This window comes from Bos javanicus, chromosome 8, assembly GCF_032452875.1.
Source record: "Bos javanicus breed banteng chromosome 8, ARS-OSU_banteng_1.0, whole genome shotgun sequence".
NCBI classification, from domain to species: domain Eukaryota; kingdom Metazoa; phylum Chordata; class Mammalia; order Artiodactyla; family Bovidae; genus Bos; species Bos javanicus.
In genome coordinates this window covers 60,982,695-60,998,164 of record NC_083875.1, presented here as the reverse complement: position 1 = coordinate 60,998,164, position 15,470 = coordinate 60,982,695, and the positions used below count along the sequence as shown (strand labels likewise).

Below are 15,470 nucleotides of genomic sequence, written 5' to 3'. Positions count from 1 at the left end.
GGTATAAAGTAGAAAAGTGCATTTCTCTAATAGAAGACGACTTGTTTGAAGCCTTCTGGGTTTCAGGACTAATTATGAGCACGACACACTGCTCATTTCTGTCTTCTCTGGTTTCTCCCACTTCTGAATCACCATGACGTCACTGGACTTACCTAGGGGAGAATGTCCTTCATGTCCGGGATGCTGATACCCAAGACAAAATATTGCAAGCGTTGCACCTTCAGTTTGGTAAACAGTACCCTTGGTGAGTGTATACTTTTAAAGTGATTTAAAAGGGGAGTTGCCTTGGGCACCATGTTCAAGCTGTTTATCCTAACAGCATTCTCACTCTGCATTCTTAGGGGTCCCTGTCTGCTGGTGAGATAGGGCTTGTTAATACCCGCTATGACTCTACCAAGGGTTCCAGTGGAGAATAATTTATTTGTCTTAGTTAATTAATGTAGCACTTCTACCAGGAAATATTGCTTTAGCCTATTTTGAATTTCTGTAAGTATTAGAAAATAATGTAACTGATTTTCTTTAAAAATAATACACTTCAGCATTTTAATTTAGACTATCCTTTCTGTTTCAAATTAAAGATGTTTTCCTTTACTTGAACCTTTTTTTCTGAAAATAACTTTTTCCCCATAAAAGTAAAGATAAAAAGCAAAAAAAAAACTTTTTTATTATCCCAAACTATGATATATTGGCTTAAAAGAGGTAATTTTCCTTTGATCTTACTGGGATTTTGTTAATGATATCTCAGGCTGGAAGTAGCTGTATTTCAATCAACAGCAGTTTTAGATATTCCATTGATAATATGAAGGTCCTTAATTAAGTGTTGCTGAAGAGATCCAGGTGTTGTTTTATAGTTTAAAGGGAAAAAGCCCAAACTATTAATTACCTGAAGTTTCAGATTCCAATAATACCATGTCCTCCATATAATTTAATATGTGCAAGGAAACACTTAATTTAGTTGACTTTTTGGACATTGCAGTTCAAAGATATATGGGGATGGAAATGCTGTTCCAAGGATTTTGAAGTTTCTCAAATCTATTGATCTTCAAGAGCCACTACAAAAGAAATTTTGTTTTCCTCCTGTGAAGGATAACATCTCTCAAGATATTGACCATATTCTTGAAACTCTAAGTGCCTTGGCTGTTGATCTTGGCGGGACGAACCTCCGAGTTGCAATAGTCAGCATGAAGGTAAAATAACCCCTAAGGTTATAACTTTACATCCCACATGAGTAGTTGATTTTCTTAAAATATGGTTGGAAGGTAGGACTATAAACATACATAAGAGCTTGGACTCATTTGCCAATAGTATTGACTTATAGGTCCATTACAATGCTTGTCTTACTATTTACTAATCACTAACATTTTAAAGAGGTAAAATTCTCAAGGAATTCAAGTTTGTAGATTTGAGCTGACAATGGGAGACCCATTAGACACCAGAGAGGGCACCTACCATGCAGGAGACCTGAAATTCTATACTCAGTAACAGCTTGGAGCATGAAGCATGTTGATTACTCTCACTGCCCTGAGGAGGGTATCTTCAGATGGTGAGGGTAATTGCTTCTCCTCTGAATCACGATTTTAGTTGAGTTCAGCATACCTTCAATCTCTTAAGCAAACCAGCACCATAACGTTGACAGTGCCTTTATAAAACACCAAAATGTCAATGATAAAATAATCTTTGATGATGTAACAAGGAAGAATAAAGTTACCAGAAAAATCTTTGAAACATTATAGGTGTATGACGTTTCAGGAGTCCATGAGAAATATAAAGGACTTTAAACACAAAGTTGTTTAGATCAATTAAAAAAAAAAGCAAAACAAAACATGATTTTATCTAGTGAAGCCAAAGGGCCTCCTTTATAAAATTTTTTGCGGGGGGCCACACTGCGTGGCTTGTGGGATCCCAGTTCCCTGACCAGGAATTGAACCCAGGACCTTGGCAGTAAGTGTGTGGAATCCTAATCACTGAACTGCCAGGGAACTCCCTATAAAAGTATTATTAGGGAACTTCCTTGGTGATTCCTTCCAAGAATATGCCTGCCAATGCAGGGGACATGGGTTCAGTCCCTGCTCGAGGAAAATTCCACATGCCTTAGGAGCAGCTAAGCCTGTGCACCACAACTGCTGAGCCCAAGTGCCACAGCAACAAAGACCCAGAGCAGCCAAAAACTAAATAAACTAATTTTAAAAATATTACTAGAAAAATGTTTTCTTTAACATATGATGATGATGATGTGAAGTCGCTCAGTCGTGTCTGACTCTTTGTGACCCCATGGACTATAGCCTACCAGGTTCCTCCGTCCGTGGGATTTTCCAGGCAAGAGTACTGGAGTGGGTTGCCATTTCCTTCTCCAGGGTTCTTAACATATATTCCATATCAATGACCAACACCCTCAATAGTGGCAGGTCCAAAGATACACTTATTAAAATCAAGTGGAAAAGAAGGATATTTTCTGCAATGTTATTTAACATAATTCTCAGAGTTAGGAAGGGAGTAAAGCAAGGAATGAACAGCAAAAATGGCAATTGTGCACAGGATAAAAAAAAAAATTTACTTATAGATAATATGAATAAACCAACAAGCTTGTAGAATAACACAATTGAGTAAAATGGTTAGATATTATGATAAATATGTAAGTATCAATAACTTATATGAAATTGCAGATAAAGATTTGAGTTTTTCTGTAGGTGAGTATTTGTCAACCCTGATTGCACATTATTAGTGTTACATGGAAGCTTTAAAAAATTATATGGATGCCTGGCCCCCACACTAGACTAGACAGATGCCAGTCTCTGGGGGTAGGAACCAGGCATCAATATTTGTTCAAAGCTGTCCAGGTGATTCTGATGCACAGTGAAGGTCAAGAAGCACAATGAGGTTTACTTTTAATGACAATCGTTAGTGACAGTTTTAACCCTTGTAAATGGATAAAAAGCCATTAATGGGCTTCCCTGGTTGCTCAGTGGATAAGAATCCACCTGGCGATGCAGGAGACATGGGTTTGATCCCTGATCTGGGAAGATCCCATATGCCAGACCAGCTAAGCCTGTGCACCACAACTATTGAGACTGTGCTCTAGAGCCCGGGAGCTGCAACTACCGAAGCCCTAGAGCCTGTGTTCCGCAACGAGCCACCACAATGAGAAGCCCATGCCCCACAACTAGAGAGTAGCTCAGATCACAACTAGAGAAAAAGCCCACACAGCAACGAAGACCCAGCACAGCTAAAAATAAAAAAAAGAAATTTTTTAAGTCATTAGTAACAGAAGAATGGAAAAAGAGATCATATTTAGAACAACATAACTTCTAAGAAAAATCTAAACCAGAAAACTATGTGACCTATATAAAGAACATCTAAAAACTATAAAATAGAAAGCCTTAAAAATCTCCTGGATGGGAGTGCTGAGTATTTTTTAAATGCCAGGAGTTCCCAAATTGAATTGAGTTTAACATAATTTTAGTCAACATTTCAGTGAGGCTTTTTGAAGTTTAACAACATCATTCTGAAATTTCCTTAGAATACACAAGTGGGAAGAGCACAGAAAAAAAAATTAAAAACAAGAATAATTAGGAGGGACTGCTGAGGTCCAGCCCCGGCTGATCCAGGGTATTCGAAGGAGAGACGGCTTCGGCGATCTATTTATTTATTTATTTATCAAAGATATAAAGAGTAATAGAATGAGGATAGCTCAGTAGGAAAATTCAGTGGAGAAAAGAGGCTGAGTAGCTTGGTTTACGCGGAAAATCAATATAACCTGTGATACCAGGTTAGCTCTGACCACGGAGGCCGCAGGTGCCCTCTCGAATAGCGGAAGGTGCCCCACCTTAGATACCTTCTCGAGTGGGTCTTAGAAGCCCAGGCAAATAAATGGTCGCAGAGGATTTCCGCGCTCCACATGGAGACTCAGCTGGAAGTTAAGGAGAAGAATGACATGGGGAGACCAAGCTTTGGTGAGCAAGGCCCGTAGCTTTATTTTCAACAGGGGCTTTTATACCCTAAGTTACACATAGAGGATAATAGGGGATGCAAAGTCAGCAGTCTTTGATCCTTATCAAAAACCAGGGTTTCTTTCCTGCAAATTTATTGTATACAAATGGTTTAGGTGATTTACATCATCTTCTGGCCAGAAGGCCTATTAACATTTTATGACTCTTGACAAAGACTTATTTTCTCTAAGAGTAATTATTTTAAGGTTTGGCGCCATCTTCCGAAGGTGTTAGATAAAATTTCATTCCTATAGGGCGGATGTGTAATGGGTTTACAACAAAGGAAAGAATTTATCACCTTAAGGGTCTAAAGTTGCTAACACTAAGGCCACTACTTACTTATTCTACATACCAACTATATTAATTAATACACATTCAAGGATACAATACAGGGGATGTGAAAACTTGGCAGCAAGCATTGGCTCATCAATGAAATCTTTTACTAGTTTTATTCTGACAGTTTCTAACTCTCTGAGAGGCTCTAAGCTATATCTTAAGCTTCCCATGCCTCTCGAGGCTGGGAGACTGTAAACAATCGTATGCATAGCTGTAGGAGTCCGGGTAAACTTGTCAGGCGAGTTAGAGAGCTATCTGAGGGGTTTGGATTTAAACACTCCTAATTGCCCAGGAACTTTATTAATTGGAGCTGTAAGTTAACTCTTTGACAGAGAGAGTGAGATGGTGGTGGGGGACAGCCCGCAGTAAAATCAGAGGTGAGAGCACAAAGCAATAAAGTAGGCAGACTCCGGTTTTTTGGGGGTAGATGCTCGAGAATATCCAGGGGGACTCCTGAGGCTCGATCCCGCCTTTGCGTATGCCGAGCCTCCTTCCTCATGACCTTTGTCACAAGTGGAATGCCTCACCGGCTCCCGGCAAGGGACTATGCCTGATTGGTACTGAAACATGTCACCAAGCACAGTAATTTAATAAACATCACGGTTTGATACCATTATTGGCTTCAGTTATAGAAGATGATTAAAGTTTACTTAGCATTTTTATTTAGTTGCTTCAGTATTTAAACAAGGGAATTTTGTCAACCTGAAAGAGTAAAATATGACCTTTTAGTGAAGAGGCAGATTAGCCAGAAGTGAAGGCCCCTCTGGTTGGCTGTGGAGTTGTCATTGCTGCAGTGGCAATATGCCAGGTTGGCTTCCTGGAAACTAGTTGGGTGTAACCAAGGGCTGGCCCAAGCCAGCAGGGGCTCTCTTCCCAAGCAGTCATCTGAGTCTGCAGTACTGTGCTAAAGCAATGTCTGATTTATCATGAGAAAGGTCAGAGATTCACTGTATACTCCTCGGCTAAGACCAGTGAGACAGATCTGGTTTTTCTCTTTCAGGGTGAAATAGTTAAGAAGTATACTCAGTTCAATCCTAAAACGTATGAAGAGAGGATTAATTTAATCCTACAGATGTGTGTAGAAGCCGCAGCAGAAGCTGTAAAACTGAACTGCAGAATTTTGGGAGTAGGTGAGATTGTGAATTACATATCCAAGCATGTTCACTTCCATATACAAATTTTGCCAAGTTCTGATGCACGACGCGGAGCATCAGCTCACTGTCGTATGTGTAGATGGCTCCAGTCCTGTCTATGGGCCCTCAGCAAACATTGTGAAAAGCACTGATGGAACTCTCAGTCTATGGGGAGGCACAGGTTTAGCCTTACATTACCTTGCAGTCCTTGGTAATGTTTGTTTTAGGAGATCTTGGGTGAATAATTTGTGTTCTAAGCCCAGAAAGCCAGCATAGTCTTCTGAGATTGCTCAACAAAATTACTTTCCTTGTGTTTGTTGTGGGGCTCAGGCATTTCTACAGGTGGCCGTGTAAATCCTCGGGAAGGAATTGTGCTGCATTCAACCAAACTGATTCAAGAATGGAACTCCGTGGACCTCAGAAGCCCCCTGTCTGACACTTTGCATCTCCCCGTGTGGGTAGACAATGATGGCAACTGTGCTGCCCTGGCAGAAAGGAAATTTGGCCAAGGAAAAGGCCTTGAAAACTTTGTGACACTTATCACAGGCACAGGTAAGAGTAGAGAAGGCTGCTTCGGTTCAGGCAGTTTTCACCTTCCCTTCCTGTAAAGCCTGAAGGTGAGAGCTGAGAATACCCAGGTCTTTCCTGAGCATGTGCCAGGCCCTGGGCACGAATGTGACCTTCTAAATTGCCAGGAACTGTCAGAGCTCTTCTAAGCCCTTATTCCGCAGAGCTTCTCATTGCTAGTTCCCCAGCCTTTCTTCCCACTCTTTGGTTAGTGTATTGTTTGTCACAACTACCATCTATTGCCCTCAGCAGTAGAAACTAGTAAGGATGTCTTCCTTTACATGTCTTTGACAAGTGCCCCCTGGGTAGCCTCTCAGCCCTGGGAGAGTTCTGAGGAGGGTGAGATAAAGACCAGCCCTTTGAGCTAGTCCACCAGGAGCCACCAAGCAGGTCTAAACAAAGCACCACAGTGTCTTGAGAATAGTTCATTCTCCTCCCTCCAGTATTGCCATCCTGGGCAATACTACATACTGGGAATATAGGCTGTTACTCATGGCCATTGCCAAGCTGGGAGGTAAAGGGTGGGGGTGATGGGACCAGAAAATGCCAGAAATCTCTAAGATTCAGCTTGTTTTCTCTCAATTCCCCTGTTTGCTATAAACGTTTGGTTAGTTTCCAGAGTTCCAAAAAAAGTTGATTCTGACAGTTTTTACTAGTTTATCATTGCTTTAGTGGAGGGGTGGACTTTTGGAGTTCCTACTTCTTCACTTCTGCTGATGTTCCAATTCGTTTTTTACACGAGGAAACAGATTCAGCTAGTCAGTGTTGGAGGCAACACTTGGTCTCACATGTTTCTCCCTTCAAACCCTGTGTGCTCTTCAGCTCCACGTCAGACTCCCTCCCTAAATTGAGCATGCACTTAGTCTCAGACACAGTTTTAACAGCTTGGATATCATTTCCTAGTTCAGAGGAGTACATGCTTAGTCACTTCAGTCATGTCCAATTCTGCGACCCTATGGGCCATGGCCTGCCAGGCTCCTCTGTCCATGGGATTCTCCAGGCAAGAATACTGGAGTGGGTTGCCATTCCCTTCTCCAGTAATAACCTGCAAATTAGAGGAGTGCGGATTGAGGAGTAGGTGCCACAGAAAGTAAGAGAGGGCAGTTCTAAAATGCAACACCTATTAAGGCAAAATGCCCTTTCTAACTCCTTAGCTCCATGACAAAATTCACTGATATTCATAATTATTGAATCATACATTTTTAGACAAGGTGGCATTAAGAAGAGCCAAAACTATTTAATATTCTGTTTAAGAAAGCAGGTGTTTAAAAAAAAAAAACCAGGTGGTGTATGAAACCTTTTAAAAAGATTATCTTATCTCGGATTTTCCCCAAAGCAGAGCCTGAGGCAAGGAGTTTGGTGTGGGTATTTTATTTTGGAGGTGATTCTGAGACACTGGAATGAGGCGGTGGAAAGAGTAGAGCAGAGCAGGAGAACCGTTAGAAGATGCATTATCAAAGCTACCTTGGAAGCCTGTAGAATCCACCCAGAGCTGTCCACTACATCTGCTGGCTCCTGTCTCTCCTTGTTGAAGGTTGCCTCTGGGCAATGTGCTTCCATGGCTGCTGGCTCTTACTTGAGTGCTAGAGAAGACCTTGGTGAGAACCAAGTTGAAATCACAGTGATTCCAAGCAGATGCAACAGAGGGCATCAGAGGACCAGCTAAACATTTCCATCCAAAAGGATTCCAGGTGAAGTTTTGATACTTAGTAAAGTTTTAGCTATTTAAGGAAGTAGGCACCATACAGGACCTCACATTCCGAAGTCTGCTAACAGAGGAGGCATCGCCATTAGCTCAGGTTTCTGTTTTCAGAGCCACTTCAGTGATTGTCATCTCTCACTATAGGGATCGGCGGGGGGATCGTCCACCAGCATGAACTGATCCACGGCAGCTCCTTCTGTGCTGCAGAGCTTGGCCACATTGTGGTGTCCCTGGATGGGCCTGATTGTTCCTGTGGAAGCCACGGGTGCATTGAAGCATATGCCTCTGGAATGGCCTTGCAGAGGGAAGCAAAAAAGCTACATGATGGTGGGTTTCTTTCATCTGAGGGATAAATAGCCAAGTGGTAGTATTTTCAAAATAGATATTCCAGAAAGAGCTAAATGCTGGAAGCCAGAACTTTCAAGCCTTTTACTCTCTAGAGGAAAATCAGGACTCTGCATACTGAAGCTCAAAGCCCCCCTGGTCTTGACCCTATTAACACTCTTCCTCTCCAGCAGTGGACTGGGACTAGGGTCTTGAGCTCCAGGAGAGCAGGGGAGATTTCTGTCATTTTTGTCTTCTCAACCCCTAGCACAGGTTGGGTATCTTATTACAGATGTAATGGAGAAGTAAATGGATAAACACACAATTTTTCAAGTCTGAGCGGTCATTTGAATTACAGCTGTTTCTGGACATGTTATAAAAATCAAGATGGTTTCCAGTCTAATATAAGAGGGAATCATTTAATATCATTATAATATGGTGTGTCAAGTGCAATGAGAATGATGGCCAAGGAACATAGACGCATATAGGAAGGACACCAGTGTCCTTTCCCTTCCCTCTCCAAACAGTGAAGGGAGCATTAGGCTGTCTAGTTGAGTCAGAGGGTAAACAGAATTACTGAGGCAAGTTTGGATGAGCCAGGCAGCACTTCCAAGCACAGGAAACAGAGGTGTTGGTGCATAAGGGCAAGGCAGGGTATAGTGTAGCCAGAGGTTTGCCAGGACCAGCAGCTAATGGAGAAGCCACTAAAAAAAGTTTAGGGAAAAGACAGATCTGAATTTTAGGTTGTTCACAAAACTTGTTTTCTAGGAAGACAATGATAGTTGAATGGAGGGTGGCTTTAAGGGGGACAGTGTTCTGTATGACTTGCAGTTTTCTGGTTGGGTAACTGTGGTTGGGAATGTAGAGAAGGAAGAGTCTGGCAGATGATGATGGTTGGGAACCAGCGGGATGTGCAGGAGCAATGCGCAGAAGGCAGCTGGCCACAGGGATCCGATGCTCAGGATAGGTGACGGGGCTGGCCTTGGAATCCCTGGCACTGAGGTGGGTATTACGCCTGTGAATGAGACTTGGAGTGAGATGAACTGAGGGTGGAATCCTGTGAAACATGAGTACTTGTAGGCAGGGAGGAAAACCAGGAAAGGGTAAAGCCACAGGAACCAAAGAGGGAGTGTTTCAGGGAGAGAGTGGTGGGTAGTGTCAAGTGCTGAGCAGAAGGAAACCGGAAAGTTCATTGGTTTGACCCTGAGGAAGGACACCATCTGAAGCCCTGAAAACAGTGTTGATTTTCTACCTCATTTTTATCATCACCCCCACTAAGAAGTCTAAATGCTTAGACACTTTTTCCTAGTCATTCCACCCCATGAAACTTGAATACCACAGATACAAAAAGAAAATTTTTTTGCCCCTAAGAATCAGTTTTTGCCCCCATGGGGATAAATGCTTATCTTAAAGAAAGAAGTTTGGTCAGGTAGTGAGAGCAGAAAACTAACTACCCTGAGTAGGAGGGAAGAAGAATGCCTTGAGCGCGAGCCATCTGGGTGCCCGCACGGGCGGAGAGGAGCCAGCGAGGGTGTAAGGAGACAGTGGGAGCGGAAGTGGGGGTTGAGAACACAGGAGAGGATCTGGGGAGGAGCCCATACAGGCCCTGGGGAGGCAGGGAGGAGTGGGCTGCGAAGCCCAGGTGGGGGTGCGAGAAGGAGAGGAGCCAGGTCGTGAGAACACAGCCCTGTTTATAGGCAGGGGCAGAAGAGTAAAGGGAGTTCCTGCCTGTAGGTGTCCTCTCCCTAAGAGGCCAGAGATATTGACAGTGGGGGCAGGGATAGACAGTCTGAGGAGATGAAGGCTGAGAAGGGCCCTGAAGGGGACTGGCAGAGTGGATAGGGCAGCTGTGAGGGCCCCTGAAGACAGGAAGCCCCCAGCTTTTGTCTAGATAACCGTCTTCTTGGTTGGGATTTTCTCCCATCAGAGATGGAGTAATAGCAGATGAGGAGGGAGAGTGATCTAGGTTGGTGACTTGGCAGCGTCGGGGCAGAGGACAGGGACTGTAGATAACAACAGAAATATATACATTTAGCATTTCCTCTGGCCAGCACCTGGAATCCTGCTAGGGTAGGTATTGTTACCCTAGCCTTAGAAGAGAAACGCGTGGAGGTGACGCATGTGGGCAGGGTAGCGTGCAGCCAGTGGGAGTGGAGCTGACAGCTGAACCCAGGTCCGTCAGCTTCGGAGGCGCTGGGCCTTCCTGCAGCTGTGGGGCACTGGCAGCAGCCTTGCATCTCAGCTAGACAAGGAAGGAGATGAATGCAGAGAAGTGCTGGTAATTTGCAGGAAAAAACACTTCATGACTGTTTAATACGGAATGGAGAAGCAAGGGAGGATTTCTAGTTAGAGAAGTTTTGGATGATGTATAACCAGGCTGCAAAGGCCTCTTTGGCAGATGTAGTATATGGATATTTATGATGATTGCAAAGCTTTTCAAGTGCAAAAAAAGATGATCAACTTCCCACTTGGGGGCCTGCTGCCCACAGATACAGTTCTAAGTGTGGCCTTCCCACGGGGCTGCTGCAGCTTGTGAATGACTGCTGCTCCTTCTCGCCTCTGCCCAAACAGAAGACCAGCTCTTGGTGGAAGGGATGTCAGTGCCAAAAGATGAAGCTGTGGGCGCACTCCATCTCATCCAGGCTGCAAAACTTGGCAACGCAAAGGCCCAGAGCATCTTGAGAACAGGTGAGCACACAGCTCTGGGCAGCTCTGCCTGGGGGGAGCCTGGAGCTCCCGCAGGCGCCCAGCTGGCCGCAGGATCAGTGCTCTGTCATGTCTGTGAAGAGGTAGTTTTTCTGCTCACTGAGACAAGGAATTGCATTCAAGGTATTTGGTAGCATTGCCTTTTTTTAATTGGAGTATAAATGCTTTACAGTGTTGCATTATTTCCTGCTGTACACCAGTGTAAATCAGCTCTAAGTGTGTGTGTGTGAGTGTATCCCCTCCCTCCCACTTCCCCTGTGCTTCCCCTCTAGGTCGTCACAGAGCACCGAGCTGAGCGTCCCACCAGCTGTCTATTTTACACGTGGTAGTGTATACATGTCAATTCGTCCCACCCTCTCCCCTCCCCCACCCCTTGTGGCCACAGATCCATACTCTGTCTGCACTTCTATTCTTGCCCTGCAAATAGGTTCATCACCACCATTCTTCTAGATTCCATATGTATGTGTTAATACATGATGTTTTTCTCTTTCTGACCTCACTCTGTATGACAGACTCTAGGTTCATCCACATCACTACAACTGACTCAATTTAGTTCCTTTTTATGGCTGAGTAATATTCCATTATATTTATGTGCCACAATTTCTCTATCCATTCATCCGCTGATGGACATCTAGGTTGCTTCCATGTCCTGGCTGTTGTAAACAGTGCTGCAGTGAACAGTGGGGTGCATGTGTCTTTTCGATTATGGTTTTCTCAGGGTATGTGCCCAGTAGTGGGACTGCTGGGTCATGTGGTAGTTTTATTTTCAGTTTTTTAAGGAACTTCTACTGTTCTCCATATTTAATTTTTTAAAGACCTTCCTTACTGTCCTGGTTGTACTGTACTGTAATGGTTGTATCAATTTATATTCCCATCAACAGTGCAAGAAGATTTCCTTTTCTCCACACCCTCTCCAGCATTTATTGTTTGTAGACTTTTCGATGATGGCCATTCTGACTGGTGTGAGGTGATACCTCATTGTAGTTTTGATTTGCATTCTGTAATAATGAGTGATGCTGAGCATTTTTTCGTGTGCTCATTGTCCATCTGTATGTTTTCTTTGGAGAAATGTCTGTCTAGGTCTCCTGCCCTTTGTCTGATTGGGTCATTTGTAGTATCGTCTCCCGCTTCCTTTTGTCTGTGTCGGGTCTCCATTGCTGCTCAGGCTCTCTAGAGCTGCAGGCTTTTCGCTGCAGTGGCTTCTCTCGGGGCACAGTGCGGGCCCTAGGGCACACAGACTTCAGTAGTCGCAGTGCATGTCTTAGGAGTTGCGGCTTATGGGCTCTAGAGCACAGGTTCAGTAGTTGGGGCGCATGGGCCTAGCTGCCCCGTGGCATGTGGAATTTTCCCAGATCAGGGATCAAACTTGTGTCCCCTGCACTGGCAGGCGGATTCTTAACCACCAGATCACCGGGAAAGTCCATAAACAGCTTTAAAAGCACTACTTCCCATGAGGCCGTATAGGTGAACTATTCCTGGCTAGTGCCCTTTTTCACATTCCTCTTTGACTTTGGATAGAGCTCTCTCCCCAAAACTTATTTTAATTTTTGTTTTCCTGTAGCTGGAACAGCTTTAGGTCTTGGGGTTGTGAACATCCTCCACACTATGAATCCTTCCCTTGTGATCCTCTCTGGAATCCTAGCCAGTCACTACATCCACACTGTCAAAGACGTCATCCGCCAGCAAGCCTTGTCCTCGGTTCAGGATGTGGACGTGGTGGTTTCCGATTTGGTGGAACCTGCTCTGCTCGGCGCCGCCAGCATGGTCCTGGACTACACGACTCGCAGGATCTACTAGACCTCCCAGGAATGCACGAGGACAGAGACTCGAGAGCTCCTTGGTGGAATCAGGTTGTCTTCTAGATGAGCATTTATTAGGCAATCTGGCAGGTGACTATGGCAGAGAAGTTTTTGCTTTTAGTCTCCTCTTCCAAAGTCAGTTTTCCCAACCTGATTTTGTAGATGCTGTTCCTCCTGGGGTTATTTCAGCTCAAACCTTGTCATACTCTTCTGTGCCAAAAGGAGCTACAACAGTAGCCAAGGACGCCTTAGGACTCCGTTTACTAGATGTACCACTCAGACCTGCAGGCCTTGCTTGGGGTGGGACCTTGATACTGGAGTTTTGGTTATTAATCCTTCCTCCTCTGACCCTAAATTCAGAACACAGAAAGGGATCCAGTCAGGGAATGGAAGGAAATCTCACCACGAAAGGCTTAAGTAAACTCTTAAAAAGCAGTTTTATTGAGGTATTTTTTTAAGTGCACAATTTGATAAGTTTTGACATCTATATGAAATCATGGCCACAATCAAGACATCAGGTGTATCTCTCACTGCCGTACGTTACTTGCTGAAAGACGTCGTTTGCTATTACTCTCTCAGAATCTTGAGCAACTGTAGATCAGAGGTCTGAATTACAGTGGCCTTAGTGACCTTGTCCTTATCTTCTTAAGGACCGCTGAGAAGCCACTAGGACTTACAGTCTCTGAAAGGAGATTAACCGTCCCAGAAGGATCTTTGCTACTGAGAACAGACATGTCTCTCTTCAGTAGCTTTTCATATTGTGTTGAATATGACTGGAGTACTGATAAAGGCAGTGTTTATTGTGTGTTATATACCTAGAGCCCTGGTGGCTCAGACTTACCATCTGCCTACAATGCATCTGCCTACAAAGCAGTAGACCCAGATTCAATCCCTGGGTCGGGGAGATCTCCTGGAGAAGGAAATGGCAACCCACTCCAGTATTCTTGCCTAGAAAATCCCATGGATGGAGGAGCCTGGGAGGCTACGGTCCATGGGGTCGTGAAGAGTCAGACACGACTCAGCGACTTCACTTTTGCCTAGAGCCCACATCCGTGAATCTGGATTCTGGCTAAGTAAGATTCCATGTTTGTATTAGTGTCAAGATGCAGAGGCCAAGGTTCTTGCTATCAATTTCAACCTGGAAGAAATACTAATAGCCACCACTTATTAAGTGCCTACTGTGTGCCAGGCTCTGAACTTGGTGCTTCATATACATTATTCTAAATTCTCACAACCAGTAAGGTAGGTGTTTTAATTCCCATTTTATAGAACCCCAAACTAAGTCTTAAGTGGTGTGCCTAGAACCACATGGCTAATAAGTCTTAAAGATAAGGTTTGAGGCGGGTCCCTCTGTGCTTTTTCTGCTAAGCTACACAACCTCTAGTCATATCAAAATCTTCCAAAGTGCAAATATATTCTGATTTACTCCAGGCTACCGAAAGCTTTCACAAGAATATCTCAGTAGCAAATGAATTGATTTATCCTTGACACTATCTCTCAGTGGTGAATTTAATAAAATATTCTTGTATGCTATGGAAATTTTGCCAATATAGTATTTCATCTAGTGACAGGTTTTTATGGGTACTTTTAGACAATCTAAAAATTAGCATATGTTTTTCAGATCTATTATTTTAGGGAAACCTAAAGGTTTCTACAACATATTATTTCACTTGTTCCCATGTAAAAGAATCAAGATTGTATTTGAATTCCTTCCTTCCTTGTGGGTTAATGTGAAACCCACATTAAGCAAATGTGGGTTGGCTGATTCCTAGAAGTCTGTCAGCTCTGAAATAATCTCCAGGTCCTGGTTGAAACATTCCATGTTGACTCCTGGGAAGGAAGCTTGTTGGCTTGGCCATCAGTGTCTGGAGCCAGTCAGTGTACTGTGAAGGGGCATCCATTGTTCCTTGGTGAAATCTGCAACCACTGTATATACCAGTTGCATTGCTATCAAGTTTCATACCAAATATTTGGAAGAATGGTACTGAATCTATAAAATCAGAACTCAGTTTTTATTAAATTCATGGAAAGGCTAATATATTCCAACATAATTATTACAACTAGCTAAAATCACATAACTTATTTTAATGTAAATATTTTTATGTTACTGTTCTGAGCCAAATTCTAAAGAAAAAAATAAATTATTTCCTTGTGGAAATCCTGACATTTTTCTATTTTGTTTTGTTCTTAATTAGCTCATTAGCTAAAAACATTTCCCTCCCCAAGAGATTTGTTATACTGCTTACTATTTGAAGGTCTTTAAGGTATTTAATATTGACTTAACAATCCCCCCAAAAAAAACCTTAATAGAAAGCATTGTTATGTAACTTTAAAAATACATATATTGCAAAATGATTACCACACTGTTTACCTAACATCATCACAATCCATAGTTAAAAGTTTTTTTCCTTGTGATGAGGACTTTTAAGATTGATTTTAGTAGCAACTTTCAAATATGCCTTATGGTGTTATCAACTATAGTCGCCATGCTGTATATTACATCCCTGTGACTTTTGTAACTGAAAGTTTGTACCTGACCCTCTACACCCATTCCCCACTTCCCAACCCCGTCTGTGGCAACCACTAATCTGTTCTCTGTGAGCTGGGTTTTGTTTTTTTAAGATTCCACATAACACTTAGATCATAATGGTATTTGTCTTTCTTGGTCTGCTATTTACTTATTTAGTATAATGCCCTCAAGGTCTATCCATCGTTCACAAATGGGAGGATTTCATTTTTTTTAATGGCTGAATACTATTCTGTCATATATATTCACACCACATTTTATCCACTCATCTGTCAATGGACACTTAGGTTGTTTCCGTTATCTTGACTGTGTGTGTAAGGCTGCATGTACCTCTTGGAGTTGAGTGCTTTTGTTTTCTTTAGATAAATACCCAGAATTGGAATTGCTGCA

The 15,470-nt window shown here is 43.1% G+C and overlaps 1 protein-coding gene across 6 annotated transcripts in view; it reads left to right on the top strand.

Annotated features, from left to right (window-relative positions):
* Positions 1-14,717, top strand: part of GNE (glucosamine (UDP-N-acetyl)-2-epimerase/N-acetylmannosamine kinase) — a 58,579-nt gene extending 43,862 nt beyond the window's left edge. For 4 of the 6 annotated variants that reach the window (XM_061425641.1, XM_061425642.1, XM_061425644.1 and 1 more), the window contains 7 exons: positions 157-244; positions 977-1,187; positions 5,323-5,452; positions 5,786-6,007; positions 7,869-8,051; positions 10,620-10,736; positions 12,316-14,717. In XM_061425641.1, coding sequence (XP_061281625.1) covers positions 157-244; positions 977-1,187; positions 5,323-5,452; positions 5,786-6,007; positions 7,869-8,051; positions 10,620-10,736; positions 12,316-12,551 — 1,187 coding nt within the window. In that variant the 3' untranslated portion in view covers positions 12,552-14,717. The other 2 variants (XR_009738071.1, XM_061425645.1) reach the window with 2 other exon arrangements.
* The last annotated feature ends 753 nt before the right edge of the window (positions 14,718-15,470 follow it).